The sequence below is a fragment of the Megascapheus bottae genome, chromosome 16 (genome assembly GCF_031878675.1).
Source record: "Megascapheus bottae isolate mThoBot1 chromosome 16, mThoBot2.hap1, whole genome shotgun sequence".
In the NCBI taxonomy this organism is placed as follows: domain Eukaryota; kingdom Metazoa; phylum Chordata; class Mammalia; order Rodentia; family Geomyidae; genus Megascapheus; species Megascapheus bottae.
In genome coordinates, this window is record NC_143524.1 from 5,822,862 (window position 1) to 5,843,000 (window position 20,139).

A 20,139-nucleotide genomic window follows, 5' to 3' on the forward strand; every position below is an offset into this window, starting at 1 on the left:
CCCAACCTGCAAGATTTGATGACTCTGAAAAAAGGATCTTGGCTGGCATTGGTTCCTGTTCCCATTTACTTATTTGAGGGCCCAGAGACTGGGGAGCTCCTGGGCAGAAGAGGATAGAGCCCAGCGACCTCACAGCATGGCAGACAAATGCATGGCAGGTAGCCTACAGCTCCCACATGCTTCCCCATTTTTTTTTTTTTTAATGGGTCATGGGGCTTGGCCTGTGGGCCTGGGCGCTGTTCCTGAGCTCTTCAGATCAAGGCTAATGCCCTACCCCTGAGCTTCAGCCCTGCTTCCTGTTTTCTAATGGTTAATTGGAGTCTCTCATCCTTTAGTGCCCAGGCTGGCTTTGAATCGTGATCCTCAGCTCTCAGCCTCCTGAGTAGCTAGGATTACAGGCCTGAGCCACCTCGCCTGGCTCTGCTTCCTAAATTTTAATATTCCTTAGGTCCTTTGTTTTTGTCTTGCTAGTCCTGGAGCTTGAACTCAGGGTCTGGACACTGTCCCTGTGCTCCTTTTACCCAAGACTAGTAGTGCTCTATCACTGAGCCACACTCTACTTCTGGCTTTTTTTTTTTTTTTTCTGGTAATTTACTGGAATTAAGAATCTCATGGCCTGGCTTTGAACTGCAATCCTCAGATCTCAGCTTCCTAAATGGCTGGGAATACAGGCATGAGGTACTGGTGCCTGGCCTCTGTAAACTTTTTGTTTGTGAGTTCTAGGTCTTGCTTGACTCAGGGCCTGAGCATTGTCCATGGGTTTTCTCAAGGCTAATGCTCTACCACTTGAGCCACAGTACCACTTCCAACTTTTTTTTTTTTAAAAACTTGTCCTAAGACTTATTTTTTCTTTATTATATGATTTATTTATTTATTTATTGCCAATCTTGGAGCTTGAACTCAGGGCCTGAGCATTGTTCTTGGGCTTTCTCAAGGCTAGCACTCTACCACTTCAGCCACAGCACCACTTCTGGCTTTTTCTGTGTATGTGGTACTGAGTAATAGAACCCAGGTCTTTGTGCATTTTAGGCAAGCACTCAATCACTAGGCCAAACTCCCATACTTTTTTTTTTATGTGTGTGGGTCATGGGGCTTGTACTCTGGGCCTGGGTACTGTCCCTGAGCTCTTTAGCTCAATGCTACCACCCTACCTCTTCAGCTACAGCGCCATTTCTGGTTTCTACTGGTTAATTGGAGATAAGAATTTCATGGTCTTTAGTGCCCAGGCTGGCTTTAAACTATGATCCTCAGCTCTCAGCCTCCTAAGTAGCTAGAATTATAGGTGTGACCCACCAGACCCGGTATACACTTCCAGCTTTTTTATATGTATGTAGAACCAGGGTTGTTGTGCATGCTAGGCAAGTATTCTACCACTGGACTTTTTGTGTGTGTGTGTGCCAGGCCTGGGGCTTGAACTTAGGTTCTGGGCACTGTCCTTGGGCTTTCCTTAAGGCTAGTGCTCTACAATTTGAGGCATGGCACCACTTTGACTTTTCTATGTATGTGGTAACAAGGAATTGAACCCATATCTTTGTGCATGCTAGGCAAGCACTCTACCACTAGGCCAAACTCTGCGCCCCTCTGTGAGACTTTTATCTTTAAATAACCACCAAAAAAGTGGAAGTGTGGCACAGGAAACAATACAAGTCTTGAGTGAGAAAGCTGAGAAATAGTATCCAGGCCCTGAGTTCCAACCCCAGTGTTAGAATACAGGAAAAAAGACCAGGATGGGCTAGAAACGTGCCCTTTGCATTCCAACAGCAATTAGTTGATACCAATTTGATTGCCCACAATTTTCATTCAATTCAGATGGTAACTAGTGCATTAAACCATTCAGAATGGTAGACCATTTAAGGCTTATGTACTTATTTTTTGCCAGTCTTAGGGCTTGAACTCAAGGGCCTGAGCACTGTCCTTGAGCCTTTCTCAAGGCTAGTGTTCTACCACTTGAGCCACAGCACTACTTCTGGCTTTTTCTGTGTATGTGGTACCAAAGAATGGAACCAGGCTTCATGCATGCTAGGGAAGCATCTACCACTAGGCCACACTCCTAGTCCCGTGTATTTATATTATACATAGCATTTGCGCTTTCTGGAGTTTTTTTAAATAATTCTGAACTCCCTGGAGTTAGCATAGACACCATAGGTCAGGAATTCAGCTATAAGTCATTTGTTTCCAGGCTCCCTGAAATTCTATCAAAGCAGCTGGGAGCTGATTGGCTTATGCCTGTAATCCTAGCTACCCAGGAGGTTGATATCTGAGGATCCCAGTTTGAAGCCAGCCTGGGCAGAAAAGTCCCCGTGAAACTCTTATCTCCGGTAAACTACCCAAGAAAGCCAGAAGTGGTGCTGTAGCTTAAGTGGTAGAGCACTGGCCTTGAACACAGAGAGGCTCAGGAATTGCCCAAGGCCCTGAGTTCAAGCCTCAGGACCAGGAAAAAAAAAGTCAAAGTTGCCTAAAAAGCATGAGAGCTCTGTGACTTGAGTCAAGTTCAATAATTAATCAGAATGACATACAGAACTCAGGAGTGTCATGCTTATTACCATTGTCTTGTAAAGGATAACCAGAGCAGAGGGGGCTAGAGGGTCTACCTTCCTGTGGAGTCAGTGTGCACATCCACAGCCTCTCCAACCAGGAAGCTCTCTGAACCTACTTGTTCAAAGTGTCTACTAACGCCAAGGTCTATAGTCATGATTGGATAATCAATGGCCATGTGACTGATATCCAGCCCCTGTTCCCTTTCAGACCCACCCTAAAGCTATTTGAGGGTCCTTGGTGCTGGCAATAAGTAACTTTTTTCCCTTACTATTTCCTTGGCAGTATTGGGGTTTGAACTGTACTTCCCAGGCTGGCTCCTTACTGCTTGAACCACACTGCAGACCTTTTTGATTATTATTCTTAGCCAGGCCTGGGGCTTGACTTAGGATCTGAGCACTGTCCCTGGGCTTTCTCAAGGCTGGCACCTGAGCCACAGCACCACTTCCAGCTTTTCCTATGTAGGGGGTACATGCTAGGCACCCCAAGCACTCTACCACTAGGCCAAACTCCTAGCCCTGAAGTGAATTCCTCAATAGCTGGTGGATGGCTGAGGCTGGCCCAGGTCAGCAGGACCCCAACTTGCTTCAAGGTGGAGGAGAGCAGGCTCAATGGTCTTTAGCCAGAAACACTGCATAGCTTGGCTTGCAGTCTTGTTCTATCCATATAAGGAGCCTCATAAAAGTACAGCCTATGTGTCCTTGAGATAAATATTCACTATCTCTGCGCTTCAGTTTCCTTTGTGTGTGTGTGTCCCTTCTATGCACAGGGGTTATTTTGAAAACTGCTAGTGAATGCTACATAATACATTCAGCTTATTCTTGGGTTGATTACACGAGGATGGTGGCGCTCTACCACTTGAGCCACAACTCCACTTGGTTTTTTTTTGGTAGGGACCAGAGTCTCACACACTTTCCCGTCACTATCAGTGACTTGAAGACTTACATCTCTTCCCTCTGGAATCTTTTAAGCTTAGCCGCTGTGCCATCGGCTCAGGTACTGTCTTAGACACTTCAATAGACTTTTAGATTATTCCGTAACCCCCCCTCCAAACTCAGGAAATGAACAGCTACCTGCAGTGTCAACGGCTCTTCCTGGCGGCGCGAGCCCGCCCCTCTCCCGACGGGCCCCGCGGCTCCCGGTTACCAAGGGAGCGCTGATTGACGTCACTTAGGGCTTTGGTTCCGGACTCAAGGGTCATCAGCCGAGAGCCAAGGCCGCTTTACCCCGAGTACGCACGCGCAACTCGTGCTCCCTCCTCCCACCCTTCCTCCCGCCTCAAATCCCGTGCCGGCCGGGGCTTTTCGGCAGCGTCTTCTCGCTCCGAGCACCGGGCAACGAGTCCCGGGGGGGGGAGGGGAGGCCAGAAGGGAACGCCAGCCAATCCTAGGTCACTACGGCGCAAACGGTAGTGACTGGCTCTCCGCCGCCAGCCAATGAGAGCGCGCCGCCCTCTTACGTCACAGAGCGGGCCCCACCCCTTCCCCTCCCTTCTGGCCTCCGAGCTCACTCCGCGCTGTAACAAACGAAGTGCGCGCTTCGACACCTCACCGCTCGCGGGCCTCCGCCGCCATTTCCTCGCCCGGCCTAACGGTTCGGCCAATCCCAGGACGCAGCGAGGAGGACCAGCGCTCTGCCAATCGGAGGCGGGCGGCTGCGACCCTCCGCCCCGGCCCGGCCCAATCCAGGCCGCGGCCCCGCCGCCCCCCCGCCCCCGCGGCGCCCTCTCTCCTCCCTCTTTGTGCGTCTCGCGCCGCCGCCGCCCGCCTCGTGAGAGGACGGGTTCCCCGCGCTCCGCGGCCGCGTAATCGGGTCCCCTCCCCCCCTGGAAGGTTCGCGAAGGAGAAGCCGCCACAGCGGAAGAGGAGCTGCTGGTGCCGGTCCCCGGGGGCGCCATGGCGACCGGAGCGAACGCCACGCCGCTGGGTAAGCTGGGTCCCCCCGGCCTCCCCCCGCTTCCCGGGCCCAAAGGGGTCTTCGAGCCGGGGCCTGCGCCCGGGGCGGGGCTGCTAGCGCCCGGGCCGCCGCCGCCCCCGTCCGTGAGCTCCATGGGGGCCCTGACCGCGGCCTTCCCCTTCGCGGCGCTGCCGCCGCCGCCCCCCCCGCCGCCGCCGCCGCCCCCCCCGCCGCCCCAGCAGCCGCCGCCGCCGCCGCCTCCGCCGCCGTCCCCGGGCACCTCGTACCCGCCACCGCAGCCGTCCCCCGCGCCGCCGCTTTACCAGCGCGTGTCGCCGTCGCAGCCGCCACCCCAGCCGCCGCGTCAGGACCAGCAGCCGGGCCCGGCCGGCGGCGGAGGAGGTGAGTCGGGCCGTGAGAGCGCGAGAGGCGTCGCGCGGACGGGCCCGGCCGGCGGAGGGGCGCGCGGCGGCGGCGGCGGCGACGGCGGCTGCACGCGGCGGGGAGCGCGCGCGCGCGCGCTCGTGGGAGGCCCGGGCGGAGGTGCCCCAGGGCGCGCGCGCGCGGCCTGGTTCCCGAGGCCTCGAGTGCGCACGCGCGGCGGGGGAGGGGGGAGGCGGCGAGGCGGGAGGAGCGCTCTGCGCAGTCGCAATCTGGTATCCTGGCTTGGTGGCGTAACTCCGAAATCCGCGTAGTTCCTTGTTGTCCCCCGACCTGATGGAGTAATGGGAAGTGGGGGGTGTGGGTCCCGTGAGGGGTGAAGAGGTCCGCTGGCAACGTGGAACTAGATCCCTTCTTGGATTTAGACGGCGAAAAGGGAAATACCCAGATATTAACCTTGGAGAGGCTGGAAGGCTTCATGCTTTTTTTTTTTTTTTTTTTTTTGTATCTGGATCTTCTTCATTTACCCAGTAAAGTTCTCAAATTCGTCCTCATTGTTTTAAAAGGCCTTTAAAGGGCTTTTTTTTCCCCCTGTGTCAAGGAATGTGTCAAGGAAAGGAAATTAGTAGCCATTATTCATTTTGGTTTAATTTTTTTTTTCTGTTAAATACACTAGGACATAATAGGGTTCCTATTTGAACAGTTGAATATAGCGTGCTGTGGTGGGAATTGCCAGCAGTCTCTCATTATTGCTTTACGCAGCCTGTTCATTATGCTTTTCAGTTTTTCTGTCTTCCTGGACCATTTGACATGTTGACAAATTACATGTATCTCTTTCCAAATTAAATTTTATTTATTTTTACCCGTCCTGGGTGGGGCTTGAACCCAGGGTCTGGGCATGGTTTCTGAGCTCCTTTTACTCAAGGCGCATTTTACCACTTGAGCCACAGCACTATTTCTGGACTTCTCTGTTTGTGTTACTCAGGAACCTAAGGTCTCATGTATGCTAGACAAACATTCTACCACTGTGCCACATTCTCAGCCCCCCATACTTCTAAGTTCTTTGAAGTTTAATACATTTGACTTGTTACCATGATTGGGGCTTGTGTTTGTGGGTTAGTGATAAGAGTATATATCTAGCAAGGATCTGGGTTGATGCACTGCACTGAGGAAGTGAGGAGGGAAGGAAGTTATTCCAGAAAAAAATTTACAAATGTGAAATGGTAAATTGTTCTGATACAGGATCAGGTTCCCTTGTAGTGGCAGGATGTTCGCATCTTTGACCTCGTTTATCATCCATTCACCATTTAAATTTTAGGTCAAGGTTTTGGGTTTTCTAGTCTGCTGAGGTTTTTCATAATAGGTTAAGACTGCTGAATTTGTTTGTAGTTAAAGCTAGCTGGTCTTCATTTGTATTTGATGGACTTTGTCTGTCTTTTAGACTTTCCAAGTAAGAAGCGGAAGCGGAGCCGTTGGAATCAAGACACAATGGAACAGAAGACAGTGATTCCAGGCATGCCCACTGTTATCCCCCCAGGACTTACTCGGGAACAGGAAAGAGCTTACATAGGTAAATACACGTTCTGCATCTAAGCATTTTTTAAAAAGATTGTTATTGTTAGTAATTTTTCTGAGTTACACATCTGCTAAAAAGTTTGAGGCTTTAGTGCTCTCTGTCCAGACTACTTATGACCAGGTGTACTTTCATGACTTTGGTATAATCCATCAAATTTTGCTTAGTGAGTCCTGCGTCAGCAGCTCCTTGTTCTGATCTGTTCCTAACAGCAGTGTTCTCCACAAGTGCCAGGAAGGTAGCAGACACTTAGGAGTAAATAGCCTCTCTAGACAGCAGCCAAACGTTTTCATCTGCTGTGCCTTGCCAGTTGATGGGGTGAGTGTTATCTGCCTCTCTGGACAGGCCCCAGTGGAGAACACTGCAGATGTGTCGTTTTAAACCAGGTACCTTTCTCACAGCATGACTATAATTTTATATTCCTCCTTTCCCCTAAAATGTGGTTTTATTTTTTATAGGTACAAAACAGTTTGAACAAAAAGTGGTTCTGAAAGTGTACTTACAGTTTACCCCTTTCACCATTTTGTTGAATTTAACCTTCCCTCCAGCATCTGGTTTGGTCTTTGCAGAGCTGTCTTAAGATGAAGGCTCTTTGTATTACTACTAAGGGAGTACTGGGAAGGACTATACTGCTTGATCTGAAATGATGTGGTAGGAGATGACTATCCACAGTGTAACTGAAATTAACCTAAAAATGACTTCTTTAATGCAAGATCCCTAATGCAAAGTTATATGTGCAACTGTCTTGAAAAGGTGCACTTGATGAACATTTCCTACTAACCAAATATCCCTTTGGGGGAATTCAATCCAAGATTGAAGCCTCCACCTCCACCTGTGTGGCTTGTACAAACAAAAAGCTTCAAGGCCAGTGAGATCTGAATTTGGAAGTTCTTAGTTTCCTTTTTTTGGGGTGGAGGGCTTCCTGGGGCTTGGTATCAGGGCTTGAGTTGCTGTCCTTGAGCTTTTTTTTTTTTTTTTTTTTACCAGGCCTGGGCTTGAGCTCAGGCCCTGAGCACTGTCCTTGGACTTTCTCAAGGCTAGAGGTCTAGCACTTGAGCTTCAGCACCACTTCTGGCTTTTTTTTTTTTTTTTTTTTCCCCTTATGTATGTGGTACTGAGGAATCTTAACCCAGTTCTTCCTGCATGCTAGGCAAGCACTCTACCACTAGGCCCAAACTCCTGGCCCCTCCTTGAGCTTTTTTAAAAGCTTTTTTAAAAGCTCAAGGTTAGTGCTATCTACCATTTGGGCCAAAGCTCTACTTTTAGCTTTTTTTTTTTCCCTCTTTTTTTTTTTTTTTTTTTTTTTTTTGCCAGTCCTGAAGCTTGAACTTAGCTTGAGCACTGTCCTTGGGCTTTTTTCTCCAGGCTAGTGTTCTGCCACTTGAGCCACAGCACCACTTCCAGCTTTCTTGTATGTATATGGTACTAAGGAATCAACCCTGTCTTCATGCATGCTAGGCAACTCTACCACTAAGCCAAACTCCCGTCCCCTAGCCTAGCTTTTCTTCTTGATGCTTAATTGGGGTGAGTTCTGTGGACTTTACTTCCCAGGCTGGCTTCCTACTGCAGTCCTCAGATCTCAGCCTCTGAGGATTATGGATGTGAGCTACGTGCACCCAGTTAGTTTCCTGGTTTTTGGTTTTGTTTTAAATTGCTGGGAATTTGGGAGCATTGAAATTATCTCCTGACTACTACTACTTTCTCCTTGTTCCTGTGTACTTCCCTTAGGTCTCATTAGACTATTGTTGGATTTTTTTTACCTTGTGAAATGCTCCTAGTAGAGTTGTCCCAAGAAAACATATGTAAAAATTGGGAAAAACAAACTTTAGAGCTCCAGTTCTCTTTATTATAAAGATCTGTCTAGGAATGCACTAAGCACCCAGAACTACTTACAGCTATCATCAAATTAGAATCAAAGCAGAAGGTGTTAGTCCTGCTCCAAAGAAACAGCAACCTTGATTTAATTTTTTGTTGTTGTTGTTGGTCGTGGGGCTTGAACTCAGGGCCTGGGTGCTATTCCTGAGCCTCTGTATTCAAGGCTAGTGCTGTACCACTTAAACTGCAGCTTCACTTCTTTGTTATAGCATAATCAGGTTGGCTCCCTCCTCCCCAGGTGTCTTACAAAATTACTTTCAGTCTAAGTTGTTGAGCTAATAACTTGATTACAAAGTCAGCTTCTCCAGTAAAGAGCTATGTGTGTATCTTGTTCATCTTTTGTCTTCTCTGGTACACACTGCCTTGTCTAGAATGTCCCCGATATCATTATTAATGAACTTTGATTTCTGTAGGGTTTCAGTATAAGGGTGTAGTTAAGGTCTTGTGAGACATGCTTAAATTAGAGGAGCATCTAGAGTTAGACTTGCATCAATTCTGTCTTGGAAATAGTTCAATTTTATCTCAACTCCATAAAACTTGCCCTCATTAGTGATGCCTGCTCAGCTCTAGGATACTACAAAGGTAAGGTGTAGGAGGTTATTCAGCACATTGAAAACCACTCTGGCTGTGCAGCCCCATTATCTTTCCCTGGAGTTTCAGACTGTTTTTGTGGAACTCTTTTTTTTTTTTCTTATGTAGCCTCAAGTCAAGGCCCGAAGGCTATATACATTTTCGTTGGCCCTCTTTACATACCTACTTTCTAAATTAATAGTAGATCTGCAAATGAGCAACTAGCACCTTGTGGAGAGGCATATGGTGTGATAAAAACTGTGTCTACTGGGAGACCTTAGTGTATAGGTCTAATTGTATAAAGCAAATGCACAAATTTATATAAGGTGTTGAAATGGTTATTAAATGGTTATTAATTAATTTAAGGAGTTTTAACCAGGTCTTCATGAAAACATGTTTGCTCAACTGATTTTTCCTTGTCCCATTGTTAATTGAGTCTCATTATGGACTGTGTTTAGTATTGAATGAAGAGAAAATAAACTCAGTTTGGTGGGAACCAGGTTATCAGTGGTACAATATATGGTGTTGGTTCTGAGTGCCAGTTGTAAGCAAGCGTTGATGGGGAGGGAGAGGCGAATCCTTCTAATACTTGCTTTGATGTTAGCCCTAGTGAAGAGTCTTCACTGCTAACCCCTCTTCCAACAAACTGTTTGCTTCCTTATGTGATAACCATTTTGAAGTGAAAACACCTGTAGATGTAAATGGACTCCTGCCAATAGGTGGTTGGGGGTTTTGCCTCAATGTGTTCACTGATCAATCGTCCCTTTCAAAGTCTCCGAGTTCTTCATGCTTGTTGTTGAGATTTGAGATGTTTTTTGGTAACATTGTCTTTTTTCCATCCTTTTTTTTCTTTCCTAACCTGGTTTCTTCCAGTGCAACTGCAGATAGAAGACCTGACTCGTAAACTGCGCACAGGAGACCTGGGCATCCCCCCTAACCCTGAGGACAGGTTGGGAAACAGTTTTAACCAGCTGACAGTAACGCTTTTACCTTTTTTCTCAATACGTTTTACTGGTGGCAACATATTGTGTATCAGTTCAATAAAATCCTAGTTAAGATGATTGGTGCTCTGACCATTTTGGGATTAGGGTTTTATTAGCAGTACATATGTGGTCAGTTGACAGTTAGAAAATTGGAATGAAACGTTAAATACTGGGAGAATAAAAAGTTACAGGAAAATGGACAACTGGTTTCTAATTGGTAAGCATGTAGATTTTAACCTTATTTACTAACCCTAGAGACAGTGAAAGATGACATTAAACCTCCCTTTTCAGTACCTGCTTTGGCTGAAAGTCTAGGGTGTAGTTTTTTTTTCACAGGAATATATATTATGTAGGGCTTAAGAATATTTTTGGACATCACTGAATTTGAATAGGCCGGAAACATGGCTGACTTATTGCTGGAGTGTTCCTGCTCCTATTTTTGAGAGGAGATTTCTAACCAACTTCCTTCAATGCCAATTAATTTTCAGACTTGGCTGTTGCCTGGGGACTTGGGAGGGGCCAGAATATTGTGACTTGTTCTGAAAAGACAAGCAACTAGTTCTGTTAATTGAATTTTTTTTTTAATAAAAGGGAATGTGGGCTTCAAATACCTGTGGTACTATTATTTCAGTTTAGTTTTTCTCCCTTCTGAGAAGTAAAAGGATTATACCAGGGAGAACTTTTTAAACTGGAATTTTATTGCTGATCTTTGAACACCTTGAGTTTAGTCATTTAATAGAAACACACTACTTTTTCTTCAGTGGGATAGTTTAGTGTATGCAGTATAATTTCTTGGAAATGTAGTGGTTTTTGGCTTTTCTTATCCAGTTAATACCTCATTAAGTCAGGAAGATGATATATTGATTGCAAATAGTCACTCAAATATGCATCTTTCTGCTGTCCTTTGCCAGGAAACAAATTGACTTTTTTTCTCCATATTGACTACAATTTTACTTACTGTGTTTGTTTTTATCTATAGATTTTGGTTGGAAAGCTGTTGTGTTCTATATTTTTTATTTGGAGATTTTTAATTTTTAGAAAAAAAAACATTGTAGGTTGTAGACCACAACTGTTTTGTGCCTTTTTGGCCTTTCTCCCTTTAATAATATGTCCACAGATTACCAGGCAATTCCTCCAAAGATTGAGTTTTTAACTTTTGCTTCCTGGGATTAGAATTTAGTTGATCAATCCAGTGCTTGTTCTAGGTGAAGAAGTCTACCAATCTAACCTAGATTATTAGCTTTTTTTTTTTTTTTTTTATTTCCACACTTTAGTTAGAGGTGAAACTGTTGTGGTGCCTTTAAAAGGCTAGTTCGGTACTCTGACACAGCTAGTTTTGGTGATTAGCCAGAAATGCTCAATTCTAGACAACCTTGGGGTGGGTTTTAGAAATGTCAAGTGTGTTAGAAATAAAACCAGAGCAGAATATTTCCTCGTGTTCAGTTTTGAAAGAGGCTCTAATGCCTGATTTGATTGTTTTTTTGAGCCCAGGTTGGAGGGAAATACATGAATTTCTTACCTTAATAAGATGGTTTCTTAAGGTATATTGAACTTAAGCCACTTTATAATGCTCTTTTAATGTTGCTTAACTTAAACAATTAAATGTTTTAAAAATTTGTTGTAGACTTAAATATGTAAGATGATAGTCTCATGAGCTGGGGTACATTGGTGTTGTGTTGACTATCACTGGATTATGCTAACAGCTTATATAAATGCTAGAAACGGAGGTGTCATTTAGCGTCATTAGCCATGAACAAACCTGACCTTTTATTCCATCGTGTGTGTAACGTGGTATGACATGGTTCCCTTTAGGCTGAAGACAGTGGGAGCAGCCGAGTTCAGTCCTTGCTCTCCAACTAGGCAAAGTTCTCTCAACTAAAACCAAGGGTATAGGAGTCTGGACTACTTTCAGGATGTTTTTTTTTTCTTTTTTTTTTTAATTTAAATAACCTGATCCACATGGTCTTTTCCCTTCTTGCAGCTGCTACTAAATTTTCATACAGAATATCAAGCTATGGTCCTTTTTGTAATCTCAACTCAGAGTTCTAGGAGTGTAACTTCTCTTTTTAAAAAAAAAAATTTACCGCAAAAAGCTAGCTGTGGTAAACTGACCATTTTATCATTACCTATTTTTTTATTTATTTTTTGCTTATAGCATCAGCATTTTACTAAAAAAAAAAATGAGAGAAAAATCTGCTTTCTGGAATTGTAAACTCTGGTGGAGAATCATAGGTTTCCCCCTTACTGTTGGCAGGTTCAGACCCTTGATAACTATTTGACCCAATCTGCATTGGCAGCCTCTTATAAAAGCTGCTTTAGCATTTTAACGGTTTTCTCTACCCAGACTCCCCACTTCGAACAGCCAGACACAGGTTGTCTACTGGGCCTTGGAAACAGCCAGCCAGGCCATTGAAGGAAAAGCAAAGATGAAGCCTTGCACCATCTCTCTCCATTGTAGGGGGGCCAAGTAGCTGCAGTAGCTTGAATCCCAGTTGCTTTGGGTGAAAGAGCTCATGTTTACTAAAGTGTCAGGGGTATAAGATATTCTTCCTCATAGGCATGAGCTCTCCAAGAATTAACAGTTGGCCTAAACTTGGGGTTTCTATGGTTTATTAAGTTGGGATTATTGCAATTTTTAAGTCAGAAATTCATATCATGAAGATCCCAAAGAATGATACTGTCCTTGCCATTTATAGCCCAAATATTCTTTAAAGGACAGTCTCTTCACCCCAGTCACTTTTAGAAGCATCTCCCATTTATTTTAATTTTTTTCCTTTCTCACACACACTGCAGTCCCCCTAATGTTAAGCCAGCTTTCGTCTCCCCATTCCACACTATCTTGAATAGCACACGTTATGGTCAGTTCCTCCGAAGAGTGTTGTTAGGGTCTGAGGCAGAAGGGCTGGGAAGACTGTAGTCCATGTGGGAATGAGGGAATTTGGGGTGGAACAGTAATGGGATCTGTTTCCTACAGGTCCCCTTCCCCTGAACCCATCTACAACAGCGAGGGGAAGAGGCTTAATACTCGAGAGTTTCGTACTCGCAAAAAACTCGAAGAAGAACGGCACAACCTTATCACAGAGATGGTGGCTCTCAATCCTGATTTTAAACCACCTGCAGATTACAAGTAAGCAGAGGAGTGGGCTAGGTAGTCTAGGGCAGGGACACATGCAAGTCATATGTGATCTATTGGGGCAGTTTTGTAAAACTACTCACTTCTTGTGTATGTTTGCTGCTGTGGGGGCTTGGGACTAGGACTGGTTTTTAGCTTCTTTTTACTCAAGGCTGGTGTGCTCTACCACTGAAATCACAGCTCTACTTTCAGCTTTTTAGTAGTTACTGAGAGAAGAATCTCAGATTTGTCTGCCATTACTGGCATTGCACCTCAGCCCTCATGGCTTTGTCTCCTAATTAACCTGCATTATAGGAGTGAGCCAACATAATTTGCATATGTATCAAGGAGACCTATAGGTTATGGTTATCTGTCACTTCCCGTAAATGTGCAGTGGGTGATAATCTTTTCCTTCTTAGACCTCCAGCAACTCGTGTGAGCGATAAAGTAATGATCCCCCAAGATGAGTATCCAGAAATCAACTTTGTGGGGCTGCTTATTGGGCCCAGGTGAGTATTTAGTAACTTGTCCAGTATAGAGTTTTTTGGAACCTCTTAATGCCTGCCTTTACTGGAGGGCATTGATTTTTGCTCTTTTTTTTTTTTTTGCCAGCAATTCTTGAAATTTCCCCTTTTATTTACAGAGAAGTGAAGTCCCAAGATTTCACTGGGGCTGATCTGGAAGTATACGTTACAAAACTGAGTTCTTGATAGAAAATCTTGCTAATTCTTTACTCTCTTAGATTCCCACAAGTGGCCCCTTTTATTTACAGAGAAGTGAAGTCCCAAGATTTCACTGGGGCTAATCTGGAAGTATACGTTACAAAACTGAGTTCTTGATAGAAAATCTTGCTAATTCTTTACTCTCTTAGATTCCCACAAGTGGCCTACTCAGCCCAGTCCGTTCCTTCTGGAATATGGTGTTGTATTAAAGGTGTAAAATGCACGTCTTTCTTGTTTCTGATAGAGGGAACACACTGAAGAACATTGAGAAAGAATGCAATGCTAAGATCATGATCCGGGGAAAAGGGTCTGTGAAAGAAGGGAAAGTTGGACGCAAGGATGGCCAGATGTTGCCAGGAGAAGATGAGCCCCTTCATGCCCTAGTTACTGCCAATACAATGGAGAATGTCAAAAAAGCAGTAGAACAGGTGAGTGGCCACAGAAAGAGCATCTTGCCAGAATTGTAGGAGGTAGCCATGTACTTCAGCAACTGACTGACTGGATGTTTTGTCTACCCTAGATCAGAAACATCTTGAAGCAAGGTATTGAGACGCCAGAGGACCAAAATGACCTGCGGAAGATGCAACTTCGAGAATTGGCTCGCTTGAACGGCACACTTCGGGAGGACGATAACAGGTAGCGATTGGTGTAGAGGAGGCTTTGTAAAGAGAGAGAGGTTGTCCACACACCCTTGAGTTGATTACTTTTTTTCCTTAACAGGATCTTAAGACCCTGGCAGAGCTCAGAGACCCGCAGCATCACCAATACTACAGTGTGTACCAAGTGTGGAGGGGCTGGTCATATCGCTTCTGATTGCAAGTTCCAGAGGTGAGAGGCAACCGTTTTCGTGGCATCCTGTGGTATATAAGACAGCTCTCTTTCACACACTGTTGTTGAATTCCATGTACCAAAGAGGAGCACACTTACAGACCTGTGATGTTATGAGTATCGCTCAGGACGATTAGAAACTGCCTTCTGGAAGCCTCTTATTTTTACTAATTTGCCTTGACTAATTTGCCTTGCATGTTATAGGGTACATTTTCATTGGGACTCAGCGTTCATGTGGACTACCTTTACTGCTTAAGATCTGTTCAAGACTAAGCAGTCATGTGGGCACTGGTGGCTCATGTCTATAATTCTAGCTACTTACGAGGCTGAAACCTAAGGATTGTAGTTCAAAGCCAGCTTGGCAGAAAAGTCCTATTTCCAATTAGCCACCCCAAAACAGAAGTGGATCTGTGGCTTAAATGATAATAGTGTTATCCTTGAATGAGAAAGCTGAGAGTGCAGAGCTCTTGAGTTCTTAAGCCCTGATACAATACACACTGGTGTGGAAAGAATTTAATCAGTTAAACTGATTAAGTTAAATCCCTGCAAGGGGGCAGGGAGTTTGGCCTAGTGACAGAATGCTTGCCTAGCACGCACAAAGACCTGGGTTCTATTCCTTGGTACTACATACATAAAAAAAGCCAGAAATGGTGCTGTGGCTCAAGTGGTAGAGCTCTAGCCTTGAGGAAAGCTCAACCCCAGCACTGGCAAAAAAAAAAAAAAAAAAACACACACACACACAAACAAAAAACTTGTAAGGACCAAGCAGTGGTGGCTCACACCTGTAATCCTAGCTACTCAGGAGGCTGAAATCTAAGGATTGCAGTTTAAAGCCAGGCAAGAAAATCCCTGTGAGAGTCTTCTTTACAGTGAACCCCTCAAAAATCAGAAGTGACACTGTGGCTTAAGTGGTAGAACACTAGAAAGCTCAGGGACAGCACCCAGACCTTGAATTCAAGCCCCACAATGGCAAAAAGGTTTCTTAAGGGGTTTTTTTATTATAGTTACTTCAGTGTTATGTAATTTTCTCTCAGGCCGGGAGGGTAGGATTGGATAAACTCGTTAGTCCTACTCTTAGGAAGTCTACAGAACCTGATAGTTCTATGACTGAGTCATTAGATGATGACCAGTGATTGGATTTTTTTTTAATGAAATTCCTCAGGGGCGAACAAATCTTCCTTGAGTTTCATTTTATCTGTGTGTGTTCACCATTCTTTAGGCCTGGTGATCCACAGTCAGCTCAGGACAAAGCAAGGATGGATAAAGAATATTTGTCCCTTATGGCTGAGCTCGGGGAAGCCCCTGTTCCTGCATCTGTGGGCTCTACTTCTGGGCCTGCCACCACACCCTTGGCCAGTGCACCTCGGCCTGCTGCTCCTGCCAATAATCCACCTCCTCCGGTGAGCCTTGAAACTGGATGTCTTGGTCTAGCTTGCCCACTCTTCCTCAGAGATTGGGAGCTATGGCCAAGGGCTTTGGGTAGAGTAGAGTGATGGACATGGTTGGCAACATTGTTCTCCTGGAATGTCTGGCTGGTGTAGGTACCCTCTCGTTTTGGGAAGCCTCATCCTTATGTTTTGGCCCTGTGACATAGCCAGAAGGACAGTGTTGCCAGCCAGGGGAACAGGCCAGGGACGTTAGTGGGAAATGCTCTCACCTAGTCTCTCATGTCCACCACCCAGAGCCGCCCGCCCTGGATGAATTCTGGACCTTCAGAGAGTCGGCCCTATCATGGCATGCATGGAGGTGGTCCTGGTGGGCCCGGAGGTGGCCCCCATAGCTTCCCACACCCATTGCCCAGCCTGACAGGTGGGCATGGTGGACATCCCATGCAGCACAATCCAAATGGACCCCCACCTCCTTGGATGCAGCCGCCACCACCACCGATGAACCAGGGCCCCCATCCACCTGGGCACCATGGCCCTCCTCCAATGGGTAAGTAAGTGTCACACCAGAAACCTTGGGGCTTTGGAACAAACAAGGGCTTGTGTCAGGCGACTGAGCTAGTCAGCAGTGCTGACTGGGGGCTAGGTTCTATCAGGCCTGTTGGTTTGCAGAGGGTACAGATTTGTCTGGCTCAGGAAAAACTGGGTGGGTGGCCCATCGAGGCAGGGCTCTTAGAAGTGACTTAGCTATGTGAGGAAGCTGTCGGGGGATGTACTCCATGGCCAGTTCAAATGTCCTGCTAAGTCCCTGCTCTTTCCTTCCATCAAGATCAGTACCTGGGAAGTACGCCTGTGGGCTCTGGGGTCTATCGCCTGCATCAAGGAAAAGGTAACACTGTCAGCTTGCTTTAGGTCTCCACTGAAGCCTGGAAGTTGAATGTGAATGGGGCTCTGGCCCAGGTCTCCTTCTCCAAAGGCTCACTCCTATTCTGCCTCCCTTGTAGGTATGATGCCCCCGCCGCCTATGGGCATGATGCCGCCGCCGCCGCCGCCTCCCAGTGGGCAGCCCCCGCCCCCTCCCTCTGGTCCTCTTCCCCCATGGCAGCAGCAGCAGCAGCAGCCTCCGCCACCCCCTCCGCCCAGCAGCAGTATGGCTTCCAGTACCCCCTTGCCATGGCAGCAAAGTGAGTAGAATATTTTGGGCTTATGGGGGTGGGTGGTGTGGGGCTTAGGTCTGAGAGGCATAAAATCATTCACAGGGTCAGAGACACCTTGGCATGTCTTGGAGGGGGTTGGAAATGGGGCCACCTGGCCCAAGTGGACATCTTGGGGAAGAGAGCTGATGTTTGGTGTGGTTGTGTCTGGGAGAGATCTGTGGGGACTGGAGGGGAGCCTGCTATTGCAGGTAGGGCGCCGGAGGTCTAGGATCTCTCCACTGGCTAAGTGAGCTGCTGGCTGACTAGATCTTGTTTTCAGGGTCATGGGATGGTGCATGCATGCTCTGGAGGGGGCTGTGATTAGGCTGGAGCGACTGTAGAGGTGGGGACAGTGGGGAGAGACAGTGGCCTTGGTGTTGAATGTGCCGTTCGGTGGTGGCGGTGGCGGCTGGGCGGAGGGATGTCAGAGCCGGTTCTTGTGTCTGGTATTTTACCTTCAGCTCCTCCAGGGGCATTGGTGACAAAGGGCTTACTATGTTAAGCCCAGAGACCTTGAGGCTGACCCCCAGGGTAGTCCTGCCCACCCCTTCACTCCCCATCACCAGGACAGCCCCCGCCCGCCCGCCCCCCACCACCGTACCGCATGCCAAGCAAGGAGCAGGCGCCCCTCATCCCCCATCCCAAGGCAGCAGCCGCAGAGAGCCGCGGTGTGCCCCCCCCGCGCGTGTGACCTTGGGCTTCTTTACCACCCCAGATACGACGACTACCACCACGAGCGCTGGCACAGGGTCCATCCCGCCATGGCAACAGCAGCAGGCGGCTGCCGCAGCTTCTCCAGGAGCCCCTCAGATGCAAGGCAACCCCACTATGGTGCCCCTGCCCCCCGGGGTCCAGCCGCCTCTGCCGCCCGGGGCCCCTCCCCCTCCGCCGCCTCCACCACCTGGTTCCGCCGGCATGATGTATGCCCCGCCCCCCCCTCCTCCGCCTCCCATGGACCCTTCTAATTTTGTCACCATGATGGGCATGGGGGTGGCGGGCATGCCACCCTTTGGGATGCCTCCAGCTCCCCCACCGCCTCCACCACAGAACTAGACTTGGTTTTTTAAGAAAATATATATTATATATAGAGAGAATTGGTCTCGTTTAAACACGCCGAACCTCACCATATGGAGCCAGACATTGGGACGCACGCATGTGATTGTGTGCACGCATGTGTGTGTGTGCACGCACTGGGCTGGGCCAAGCGGCTGAGGACTCGCTTGGGAATGTGCAGGCAGTAGTAGGGGCGCCAGCTTGGGCTCTTCTGGCGCCCCGTAGCATCGAGTGTCTTCTTTGTCTTCTTTCTCTCCTCACCCAACTCCCTTTGCCTCTCCCCAAACCGGGCCACCAGGATCCCTCCCCGCAGCGGCGATGGCCCGAGCCATGAGAGTGAGGACTTTCCGCGCCCATTGGTGACCCTTCCAGGCAGACAGCCTCAGCAGCGCCCCTGGTGGACAGGATGGTTCGGCAAAGCAGCCTGAGTTATTTTTGTGGACGGAATCGGAACACGCTGGCTCCATATCGTGACATTTTTATTAATTTTTTTTCTTTTTCCTTTGTTACTTTCTTACCTCTTCCTTTCTTCAGACTCCGTCCAAGGAGATGCTCTCCCCGGTCTTCTGCTGCAATTAGAATCCTTTCCCTTGTCTTTATTCCTCCATCTCTTGCTAAGGAAAGGGGAACAAATGGTTCTAGGCACAGGCTTTGGCCATTAATGTCAGGCGGGCGGGGGTGGGGTGGGGGGTGTCCTTCGGTTAAGTTTTTCAAGGTGCCATACACACTTCCAGAGATGTTTTGCTTCTAAAGTGTGCAATCTGTTGCCACGGTTGTCAAGTCTTGTGAAATGTGAAATTGCTGAGGGTGGGCTAATCTCCAGGCCCAGGATCCATATCCCCTCTGCACTCCTGTCAGCAATAGGTGGCCCAGCACAAGCTTGGGCTAGCCATCCAGCCTGCCTGCCTGCCTGCCTGCCTGCTGCTTTGAGTTCTTTCCCTGCTCCTGATCACCTAAGCTGCCTCAGGGCCATTTGTTCCTCTCCTTCCTGGAAAGCTTTTTCTGTTTTATTTTTATCCCAAATGTCCCAATGTTTTGCAGTGTCTAGGGGTTTGAGCCCCTTGTTCTTTGTTCTGCTTCTTTTGCCCCCTTCCCTCTCCATGGAGTGATTATGTTGACAATGTGTAGCGCACGTTCTCTTCACTGGTTTATCTACAGAAATTTCTCTGGGCTTTTTTTCAGTGTTTGATTCAATCAGCACTGCGCTGAGGGGGGGGGGGATGTTCCATTGAATAAAAGAGCAGTGTGGTTTTCTGGGTCTGTTTATTTTCTTTTAAAGAGAGAAGGTGTTGCCATCGCCTATAGCAGCATCAAAGTCACCTTACCTTGTGTTTAGCGCCTGCCCTCCCCCCCCACACCACTCCTATCTTTTCCCTAGAATGCGGCCACAAGACATGAACTGAAGAAACCTTCCACGCACCTGCCTCCTTGTATGTGGCTGGGCTGTGGGAACTGTGCGGATGATTCTACAATTCCCTCTCCTTCCCCTAACTGATCACTAGCCTCACCCCTCCTGGCCGCCTTGTGCTTCCCACGACTCTTCTAGAATGCCTTTTCCTGGAGTTTGGACCTCTGATGGGCTCCAATTGTGATTTGTGCTTGCAAGCTGCCGCCTGATTAAGGCTCTGGGCTTGGGGAGGCATCGGCACTAAAGGTCAGGCCAACTGATCCTGCCTGTCAGGCACAGAGCAGCTAAAATTAAAACTGCCAAGTGGCTTTTTACTTTCTCTGCTGGTGGCTTGCAGCCTGCCAGCACCACAGGTCTTTGGGAGGGGTGACAAGGTAAAGTGCCCCTTATACTTTGGAAGTACCTCTCATAAAGAACCTTGGTTCTAGACAGACAGATGCACTATTTCATGGTAGTCTCAGCTTGTGTGTTAGCTCTGCTGTTGCTGGGCAGATACGCCTGAGAACCATCCTAAACTTCTGTGTAGACTGGGCTCTGGTGGTCAGGGTGCCTGCTTGCACTTGGCTGAGGGCTTGAGAAGCAGAGATAGATGCAGGCAAGTTCCTTCCCTAGCGAGGTCCTA

The 20,139-nt window shown here is 47.4% G+C and overlaps 1 protein-coding gene across 26 annotated transcripts; it reads left to right on the top strand.

Annotated features, from left to right (window-relative positions):
• Window positions 1–4,041: 4,041 nt before the first annotated feature.
• On the top strand, window positions 4,042–19,349 carry Sf1 (splicing factor 1). Of its 26 annotated transcripts, none has more exons than XM_090347437.1 (14): window positions 4,042–4,833; window positions 6,254–6,382; window positions 9,704–9,779; window positions 12,788–12,940; window positions 13,345–13,434; window positions 13,892–14,075; window positions 14,168–14,283; window positions 14,368–14,475; window positions 15,695–15,875; window positions 16,137–16,410; window positions 16,690–16,749; window positions 16,865–17,044; window positions 17,772–17,976; window positions 18,408–19,349. In XM_090347437.1, the coding sequence occupies exons 1-14, from the start codon at window positions 4,431–4,433 to the stop codon at window positions 18,535–18,537; spliced, it is 2,289 nt and encodes a 762-aa protein (XP_090203563.1). In that variant the 5' UTR covers window positions 4,042–4,430; the 3' UTR covers window positions 18,538–19,349. The 26 variants fall into 26 exon arrangements, with proteins under 26 accessions (XP_090203563.1, XP_090203562.1, XP_090203564.1 ...); XM_090347444.1 differs by having other exon boundaries at window positions 4,044–4,461; window positions 18,408–19,348; XM_090347448.1 differs by having other exon boundaries at window positions 4,044–4,461; window positions 16,137–16,414; window positions 18,408–18,544.
• The last annotated feature ends 790 nt before the right edge of the window (window positions 19,350–20,139 follow it).

Excerpts from the sequence above, each read along its gene's own strand:
- Sf1 (XM_090347436.1), top strand. The coding sequence starts at position 4,431 with ATGGCGACCGGAGCGAACGCCACGCCGCTGGGTAAGCTGGGTCCCCCC. Across the intron at positions 15,876-16,136 it reads CCAATAATCCACCTCCTCCG|TCTCTCATGTCCACCACCCA; the intron begins GTGAGCCTTGAA and ends GCTCTCACCTAG. Across the intron at positions 16,750-16,864 it reads TCGCCTGCATCAAGGAAAAG|GTATGATGCCCCCGCCGCCT; the intron begins GTAACACTGTCA and ends CCTCCCTTGTAG.